Genomic DNA, 10094 nt, shown 5'->3' with positions numbered 1-10094 from the left:
CTGGCCGAGCTGGGCAGCTGCTGGCATTTCTGATGTGGGAGTTTGTGATACAAAGCCAGTGTTCCTCCACACGGTGCTGAGATGATGTGTGCTCACATTTCAGAATGTTTTTATGACATACTTGGAGTGAGGAAGAATCCTACTGGATTCTGTGCCAGAGAGTGACAATTGAATGGCAGTGCTGTGGGAAACCGAGCAGTACAGCACGGCCAGTGGCAGCTGCTGCTAAGCAGGTCCCATCCATGGGTTAATGCCAGTTGCTGGAAGTTTTGACCTGTCTGGTTTGCCTTGACTGAACGTGGTGTTCTAAAGATAACTGATTGAATTGCATTACTCCTTGAGTGACCACTGTTTTCTGAAAATGTGTCCTGGTTTGATTGGATATTAAATGAGATTTTGGTGGGATTGTTCAGTAATTGAGTGCTTCTTGTTTTCTGAGAAAGGCAAATACAATCCTAGGAAAGAATTGCAGAGTATACAACAGTTAGATCATTAATATACTGATTAATAAGTCTGGCTTGGAAGGGAGGAGGAATGAATGGGGAGATAATCTAAAGGCTTTACTTCCCCAGTTTATAACTGATGCTGATTCAAAAATCTTCATGTTGCTCTGTATCTGTTGAAACCGTTCCTCAGAGGAGAACTGTTTAGGTGTTTTGTTATAGCACATCCATAGCAGAATGTGGTGATTATATACATGTGGCTGTGTTCATAGTGTAGGGATATGCCCTCCTAGTTTACAGTATTTGCTAACCATGTCTGTTTAGTCCTCAGTGTCAGTCCTTGTAACTTAGGAAGTGTCTTTGAAATACCAGTTTCGCAGTTTCAGCTGCAGTCACCCAAATGTTGTAGACTGGTGCTTTTTCACCCTCTCCCACTTGTTAGGGCTACACAGGACTCTTCCACAGCTCTTAATTACTTTTATTGAAAGTTTACAAAGTAAATAATTTTACTGCCTGTAAACTTTAAGATCAATTTTATTACCATGCATTTTGACTGTGGCAATGGATAATTAGAGCTGTTCGGTAACTATCACCTGTCAGCAAAGGAAAGCATCTGTTAGGTTATGTAGTAAATGCTGGTGATGGTGGAAAAAACTTGTAGCATTAGTGATGCTCAATGTGACACCTTGTGGGACAAATCTACTCCAAACTCAGAATCAGGTATGTGAGCTGCTCCTGTGGCACAGGCACAATGGCAGAGACTCTTGGGCAGTAGCAAGGGTGTAAATTGTAACAGACTTTCAGTCATGCCAGTCATGATGCATTACCTGGGAAATATCTCAACACTTGAAATGATGCTTTCTTGACTACTAGTGACTTGATGGATGGAAAGATTCAATGGGTGAGGTAGGGCAAAACAACACTTTTTTTTTTTCGATCTAGCCAGAAGTAGTAAAGGTCCAACTGTAAATGTTTTAAAAATTACTGGAAGGGAAGTTTACCTCAAGCTTTGTCGTGGATCTCACAGACTACTTAGGCTTACTCTGTCCTTACAGCAAAGCACAGTGTAATACCCTCAGTGCTGTAAGGAGTGGAGTTCTGACCTCAGTAGATTCCTGCCCATGCAGGATCCTGGTGGGGGGCAGGAAGCCACTGCTGAGGGAGGGAACTCCTAGTGAAACTCTTCCAGTGTCTAAGGTACCAATTCTTGTATCTCCTATTAAAAAGCTCAAAACCTTTTTATACTTCTGTTCCTGGACGTTGTTCTACCAAGTATTCCACTCTCTTCTCTTTCCATCACCTTTTCCCTCACATCAGTGCTCCCTTACCCACTACAGTTGCTCAGCTTCCCTGGTAACATCACTGTTGTGCTGCCTCCTGTCCCATGCTTTTCCTGTGTTTTTATCTTTGGTCATGCCTTGTCTGGCTTGCCACTAAGTGGAGGCAAGGAAAGCATCCTAGACTTAACAACTGAGATTCTTGATGTCTTGAGGTGAGTTTGGGGTAAGATATAACAGATCTAAGATTAATGCTTTATGAAATTCCAGCAATATTTACAGTTATTAAAAGTGACAGAGCATGAACTCTAATTATTAGCCATGAAAATTATTTTTTGTTTTCAGCACTTCAACACTAGTGCACCATTACCAGAAAATACACTGTTGGTGTAATTTCCCAAAGAGCTTTAAAAAATGACCTTTCTTTTCATTGCTATGATTTTCTCAGCTACATGGATGACAGTATTTCTACATACTCATAAATATCTACACTTGTGCCTACTTACCAGTATTCTGTAAATATTTGCAGGTATTGCAATACTTGCTTTTTGGTGTTCCCACCAAATACAATATGTACTAATTTTCAGCCTTCCTTGCTTTTCACATCAAAATGTCAGGATGAATTTTGGCTTTTTGTGGACACAGGAGTTTTATGAAGGCTTTCCTAAAGCTCGTGTGACACAGTGGGTAGAGAACAGGGTTAATGGCTGAGTTCACCCACAGGAGCCAGAATGAGATCTCGTAGAGGGAATGGTGCACACAGTGCCCATGGCAGGCTGCCCTGATGATCATCAGGAGTGTGTATGGAGCCCAGCACAAGCCAAACACACAGACAATAACTGCTAAAGATTTCGCTACTCTTTTATCCCGGGAAAGTCTAAATCTGTTTGCCATAATGTTAGCAACGTCCACTTTGCTGCTGGGGTGGCAAAGGCTTTCTGTTGCTTTGCAGAAGCCATTCCTGGGGGGCCTGGTCTTCACATCCACCTGGAGGGGTGGAAGGTCAAGACTGGCACTCCGATGGGATGGCTGATTGCCAAGCTCAGCTGAGGCCTGAAGCCTGGGAGCCTTCCCTGGGGGAAGAAGGCTGCTTGCTCTCCTCTCATGTTTGTCTCTGTTAGCTGGCTTTACAAAAAACACAGTGTGTTCCCTTTTTTCCCCCTGGAAATTCATTTCACAGTCCTCTTGACCGAGTGAGAGGTTTTCGTTTCGGAGCAATGTGCGTTTCCTGATGTTAAGGTAAATACTTAAGTTAAAGTACATAACAGTGATGAAAGGTGTAAAGAATTCGACAGTAGAGGCAATCATTAGGAAATACCAGTTGTAGAAGAATTCTGCATGACATTCTCCTTCAGGGAGGATGCTCTTTTGGGCAATGTGCTCCCAACTGAGGATGGCTGGCCCGTAGAGGAGAAAAGCAGCAATCCACACAGTCATCATCTTCAGTACTGCATTTCTGGTCATCCCTTGCTGAGCCCTGTAGCTGACCTGAGGGACAAAAGTCACACACATTACACATCTCCCATGTGGCCGCTTTGGAGCATGGCCCTCTCTGTCACTTGTGAGGGTTGGTGAGAGACTGGTTTTGGGATGAGGGTTTTTAGACCAAGCTTACTGGTATCACAGAAGAGTTACTTCTGAAATATGCCTTCCAAGAAACCTTATCAAGGTGATTGGATAAGTTCTGAGAAGTGCATCAGATCTTAAAAGCTTGAAAACCAAGTCTCCTTCAAAGCAAATAACCACTGCTCTTCCCAGAATTGACTGTCACCAGTTGTTTCATATTTAATTGCATTAGTTGTGATACCTGTTTACAGAATGGTTAAAAACATTTATTTCGACCCTTTATTTGGATTTTTAAAATAAATTTACAACACCTTCTGTTTGATATTTTTAATTTCATTCTTTCATGAAGTACTTAATTCCTGTTTGCAGTTAAGGTGTACAGATGGAGTGTTGTGGTCTGCAAAGTGCTTTACAGAAGAATAACTGATCTCTGTTATTTAGAAAATAGAGAAGCTAAGGTGCAGAAATAATGTGTCAGTAATACTGAGTCAGTAAGCCATATCAGCAATGGAATTCATCAGAATCTTAAAGTCAAGATCATCTTCTCTATTTCTGATTCCCTGGAATGTTTGTCCCTGAGGACAAATACTCGTGTAGTGGCTTGGAATTCACCCTTCACATCTGCACGGTGCAGCCACACAGCCTTTGGAATATGAAATTCCTAACTTCTGTACAGGGTTTATGTTTACTGCCCCCATCTGTGGGCCTTGATCTCCACGGCCAGTGCTGTTCTGTAGAGGAGCCACAGAGCTGAGGAAACCTGAGTGTGTGTGAACTTGGTCTGATTTTGCAGTGCTTAACAAAGCTATGAATGATTTCAGGAGCAGTCTTGGAGGAAGTTACTATTTTCGTTGAGATGGAGAATAATTTGGAACTTCAGATAGTCCTGTTTATATGTTCTCATACTGCCCTAACCCTACAGTCATTTTCTGTACTCTTGCTTGGGGAGGGATTTTTATATGAGGGATTAATTTGAAGTATTTTGAAGTGGATGATTATTTTCATTTATTATGACCAGTTTCCATTTCTGTTTCTGAAACCGTCTAGTTTATATATTTATACTATGTGCTTAGTAATGAGAGATTGGTTTATGAAAGAAAAAATCATGGCTAATTCAGAACCTAGAAAATAAAGGAATTCTGAGTGTTGACTGTTAAAGAATTAATCTGTTCATTTCTCCCTCTTCAAAAAGAAGTTGGTAAAACTGCTGAATTGATTCTGCAGTCTTTGTCCTTTTTGTGATTTAAATGAGCATCAAACTTAAATGAACACTTTAAGAAACTGTGGATGGAACTAACCAAGAGTGTGTGTAGAAGTGTGAAACCTATTAACAGGTAAAATGTGTTATTTTGTCACCATCCAAAATACTTTGAGGCATTATGGTCTAGGTGTAAATTAGGTGCAAAGTCTAATCTTCCTTTTTTATGCTGCAGACACGACTTGAGCTATTTCTGTGGCCATTACTTAGAAATGGCATTTGCATCCTGTGCAAGATGTTAATTTATAATCCGCCACTTTTGACCCATCACAGCGGTACACACCAAATTCCCCTGGCAGTTCCATACCCACTGCAAGCAGGTCTCTGCCTTGTGCTGCAGCTGGGCTGCCCTGGGCTATCAACGGGGGCATGGCCGTGCCCTGAGAGAGCAGCTCTGCTTCAGCTGGGTAATACTTTAAAGCTTATTCAAGATGCAGCTGGGGTGGAAATAAGTACACCTTGTTCCCTCTGCAGACACAGCCTGTGCCGTTTCTAAAGCAAAGCATCTCTTCCACTGTAAAAGTGAGAAGGAAATGCATTTTCTGGTAAAGCTCATCACTCCCAGAACTATTTCCAGGACTGAGAGAAGCTCGCCCCTGTGTCGTGCTGTTCGAGAGAGGCTCAAGGGCGGTGGAAGCTAGGTGACCTAAGCAAACCCCCGTGCCTGGAAGGGCAGCCCTGGAGCCCCTGCCGCCCCGCTGCACCCCCTGCCCAGCTCTTACCGCTCTGGTGACACAGATGAACCTGTCGAAGCTGATCAGGACGATGTTGAAGACGGAGGCGGTGCACACCAGGTAGTCCACCACCAGCCACAGCTTACACAAGCCCCTGCCGAGCCTCCACTCGCCCGTCAGCACGTAGGGGATGTAGAGGGGGATGCAGAAGCCGCCTGCGGACAGAGCTCGGCGGTGACACGGGCGGAGCCACCCCCCGCCCCGCGGCGCCCCGGCACTCACCCACCAGCAGGTCGGCGACGGCCAGGTTCAGGAAGAAGAAGTTTCCCTGCGTGCGGAGGCTGCGGTCCACCACGAACGCCAGAATGACCAGGGCATTGCCCAGCACCGTGGCCAGCACCAGCAGCCCCATGAGCGCGGCCAGCAGCGCGGCGGTGCCGGCGGGGAAGGGCCCGCCCGCCGCACAGGAGCTGCCGGACAGGTTGAGCCACGGCCCGTCCCGGCCCATGGTGCCGGCGGAGAGCCCGCGGCACTGCCCGGACCCGGGGCTCGGCTGCGGCGCCGCCCCGCCCCGCTCAGCCCCGCCGGGCGGAGCGAGGGGCCGGGCCGTGCAGCCCTGCCCCGTCCTTCCCTGTCCTGCCCTGCCTAGCCCAGCCCGCCCGCTCGCTGCTGGGGCCGGCGCCGATTCGGCAAAACTTCTGGAGTGCGGTGGCGGCGCTGGGGAGAGGGGAGTGCACCAGAAACCCCAGCCCGCGGCGGAAGCCCGGGGCTCTGGGGCTGGGCAGGAGAGCCCCGTGCCCGCTGCCCGCCCCTCCCGAGCGCGGGCCTCTGGGGCTGGGCAGGAGAGCCCCGTGCCCGCTGCCCGCCCCTCCCGAGCGCGGGCCTCTGGGGCTGGGCAGGAGAGCCCCGTGCCCGCCCCTCCCCAGCCCGGCCGCCACGCTCCCAGCGCCTCTCCCAGTCCGTTGTTAGCCGCTGCCGGGGCGGGCTGCATTGCCTGCCCGGTTCCCCACACCGTACCTCAGCTGGTCCCCGTGCCCTCGGCGCTCCCCGATGGTCTCTGCTCTCTGCCATTCCGGGCGGGCTGTGCCCTCTCGCCCTCAGGGCACCCTTCCCCCGCCTCTGCCGAGCTCTGCCTCAGCCTTTCCCTCCGGGACAGCGCTAACAAGGGCTCACTGCCCTGCCTGGCTACTCATTCCCACAACATTTGCAGGTATTTCTGAGACGTCTCTTTTCAAAAACCGGCAGTGGCCTTGGACAGTGATCAAAGTGCATTGTAGTAGTGATGTCAAGGAGCCAGTTTGACCACGGAAGGCAGCTCTGCTCGAAAAACCAAAGCCAGGAGCAGCCAGGAAAGGGCCTGGGTCTCCCTCAGCCTCTGGCACGATGGCTGAGCTGGCCCGGGGAGCAGGAGGGGGACACAGTGACCCCTGAAAGAGCTGCTCAGGCTGCTGAGGTTTGTTGACTCTGAAGGGTAATTCAGAAGAGGAAATGCTGCTTTACTTTCCTGATTTGGCCCACTGGATCTTCATCTGCCTTAAAATATGTGGCCACTGAGGGATGGGCTTTGCCTCCCTTTCCATGAGAGTTCCGTGGAGGCTGAGAGCACTTTGGGATTTGCTGCCTTTGGTAGGGCCCCTTTATCACGAAAAGGCAACAGAACTTGCTCAAAACCAATGCATAATCTTCTCTTAATTCAGCCAGTGTTTCACATGTGGTAAACTCCTCTTTTATAAAAGATTTGCATAAATCAGCAGTTTGAAATAAGTTTAGAAGCAATCACAGCAGCTTTCTAAAGAGAACTATTCCAATGGGCATCAGGTGAGACAACAAGAGCAGCTGAATAACTTCTCTATTATTTGTCTGGGGTGAAGCATGTGTTCTCAGGGTAACAGAAGACTGGTCTTCTCCTCAGAGGGAAAGATAAAGCCTTTGTCAATGCTAGAAGTACAAATTCCAGGCCAGTTAATCTCAGTAAATCAGGAGCTCCACTGAGGATAGTTTGCAATTTAAACTGCTTGTGATACAGCCAGTCCAGAGACAGAAACAGCACCTGCATATCTGATATGTGTGAGGAAAATACTCCTTTTACATGTCCCCATATCATTTTCTCCCTGAAGCAAATAAGTAAAGCCATGCAAAACAGAAGTGAAAGGAGCAATGGAGCTTGTGATTATTATTAATTCCTACTATGGGGACTCATTTTCTCTACTCTTTGAGCCCTGTTGGCAGTTTTCCATTCACTTCAGTTTGGACAAGATCAAGCTTGTGATATTAACTACTCTCTGACTGTGTTGTGGCATATAAAAGATAAAGAGTCAGCCAATGTGGGATTTGCAGGGGTCCCAGGACGAGGGAAGAGATGAGAATCTTGACTCCATGTTTCAGAAGGCTGCTTTATTATATTATTATATATATTATATTAAAATGCTATATTAAAACGATGCTAAAAGAATAGAGAGAAAGGATTCATCAGAAGGTGAGACAGGAATGGAATAACAGAGAATACCAGATAGAATAGAATAATAGAATAACAGAATGAATAACAAAGGCTCGTGACTGACCGGAGAGTCTGACCCAGCTGCATCCTTGATTGGTTATTAAGTAGAAACACCCAACGTGGACTAATCCAAGAAGCACCTGTTGCATTCCACAGCAGCAGATAGTTATTGTTTACATTTCTTTCCTGAGGCTCCTCAGCTTCTCAGGAGAAGAAAATCCTAGCAAAGGATTTTCATAAAATATGTCGTGGTGACAAGCCAAGAGTCTCTAAAGAGAAAAAAAAATCTCAAGCACCAGGTAAACATGTGAGGATTTATTCTTTCATGAAAAATTGCTTTATTCTTTAACTCCTCTAATGTAAAGCAATTATAATTTTACAGCAGCTCAGTGAGTTTGCAGCATGTAAACTTGTGTTCTTTATGTGAAGTAGCTTTTGTAGTGTTTTTCCTCCTGGCAGATTTTGAGACTCTCAGTAAGTTCCATAATTGCCTTCACTGCCTTTTAATGCTTCTTTATTATTGCTGCTTTGGCAAGGGATGATGTCTTAACAAAACTCTATTCTAAAAACATGAACTATCAGTCCATAACTCTGCATTTTGGAGACTTACTGTTGAAGACTGTGCTAGTGTGTCCAGAGACCTTGGAGACAGCAGATACAAGTGTGCATTTGGTGGGCAACACCCTCAGAACAGCAGGTCTTAAAATCCAGACTTCAAGCATTTTCTTGCTCTAAGATATGTAAATTATAAGAGTTAGTAAAGTGGAATGACAACAGCCCAAGAAAATGCAAGATGTAGTGTTGTTTTTCAAGGCATATCAATACCGATGTGTTCTGAAATTTTAACTTTTTTTTCCCTGTGATTTCCTGATAATTGTTTTCACTTCCAAAGACATCCTTCAGTAATTTCTGAGAGCTGTCTGAATCATGCCATTTCCCATGACTCGAGCATATGTGGGTGAGTATACCCAGAGCAATGACAGAAAAACAGAATGATTTTTCCACACAGCAGACAGATAACACTTTTGCCAGAACAGGCCAAAATCAGCTTCCAAAAATACTTGGGAAACCACATGGAGAAGGGGAACACTCCAGCTGGTTGTAGAGCCCTGTTGGGCCAGAGGGTGCTGAGGACCTCCTGGTATCTTCTTAGTTAAGTAAGGTAATAAATATATTTACATTGGGTCTTTTCCTGCATCTGAACCCAAAGCTAAATCATTGTGCCTTTTCCAAATAGCACAGTGTACATAATGTTCTTCTTGTTGTTCTTTACAGAGATACTTTCACATGGGGGGCAGTTTTCTTGTGTGTGTGCTCGTGTGTGCCATGTGCTCTCTGGTACCAAAGCTTTACTGAAGCTAAAGGGCAACTGCTGCACACTTCAAAAGTGGGATGCCATAGCAGGAACCTTCACTTATTTAAAAGAAACTACACGTTAGTAGTTTTGCAAATCTTGACAAAATATTTACTTGTTAATAGCCCCATTTTATGTTTAAAGGTTGCTGTCAACTATCCTTTTGCTGTGAGTGATTGGTATTTTGGCCAAGAAAAAAGGAATGATTTTTAGACTCTCTGAGAAAATGCCTATAAGGCTTTATCACTTGGGAAATCAAATGTTGCTGCTGAGCTGATCCTAGTTAAATGAATGGGGAAAAACTAAATTCTGCCTTGAGCATTTCCTATTAGCCTTATACCCTTTGCCAGGCAGGGTTTTGCTTGCCTACTGATTCCCTTCAGTTTTTTAATGTTTTCTAGAAGCCTTCCTGCATATCATGCAGTTCACATTTCCTTCTTGTTCCCACACATGCAGAGAAAAGTCAACTGTTTGATCAGTGCCAGTGGAAGAGCTTCAGAGCTCACAGTGTTACCTGCCATTTACTGAGGAGGAACTTTCTTTTCTTCAGTAAGGAAACATCCACTAGACCGTAGTCCTGTGAGGGATGTGGCTGTGGCATCTTTGGTGTGGGTGTCAGTAACAGCAGCTGGTGTCGTTATCCCAGCCTGGTTTTAAGGCACTTGCAAAAGAATGGCTCTGGCAGAAAGAAATCAGACTGCAGCCCTTTGGTTCTTGCTGAGAGGCATCATCGCCTGCTCAGACATCAAGAAACTGGGTTCCATCCTCTTCCAGTGTGACTTGTGCTCACATGTGACAAAGAGGCAGAGGCAGGGAGGGGAGAGGGGCTGGGCTGAGGTGAGTGGGGTCTGCTCTGTGTTGTGCAGTTCAGGGGAGGCCACGATTGCCATGTCCCACTCCATGGGAATCCATCCAAACATCACGAGCCTGAGGTCCCCTCGATGTCTGGCTTTCTTGTTTTAATAACAATTTGTCAAGAAGTAAGACTTGTGAGTTTGAATACAGATGAGAGATTTGAAATATGA

At 45.8% G+C, this 10094-nt stretch overlaps 1 protein-coding gene across 1 annotated transcript; it reads right to left on the bottom strand.

The window, feature by feature from the left end:
• Positions 1-900: 900 nt before the first annotated feature.
• Positions 901-5899, bottom strand: LOC119705576 (histamine H3 receptor-like). The gene is made up of 3 exons (XM_038148163.1): positions 5501-5899; positions 5267-5433; positions 901-3208 (listed from the first exon to the last, which is right to left on the bottom strand). The coding sequence occupies exons 1-3, from the start codon at positions 5724-5726 to the stop codon at positions 2321-2323; spliced, it is 1281 nt and encodes a 426-aa protein (XP_038004091.1). The 5' UTR covers positions 5727-5899; the 3' UTR covers positions 901-2320.
• Between the last annotated feature and the right edge of the window lie 4195 nt (positions 5900-10094).

Source organism: Motacilla alba, chromosome 11 (assembly GCF_015832195.1).
Source record: "Motacilla alba alba isolate MOTALB_02 chromosome 11, Motacilla_alba_V1.0_pri, whole genome shotgun sequence".
In the NCBI taxonomy this organism is placed as follows: domain Eukaryota; kingdom Metazoa; phylum Chordata; class Aves; order Passeriformes; family Motacillidae; genus Motacilla; species Motacilla alba.
Note: the sequence above shows the minus strand (reverse complement) of the source record. Positions and strands in the feature narration are given on the sequence as shown.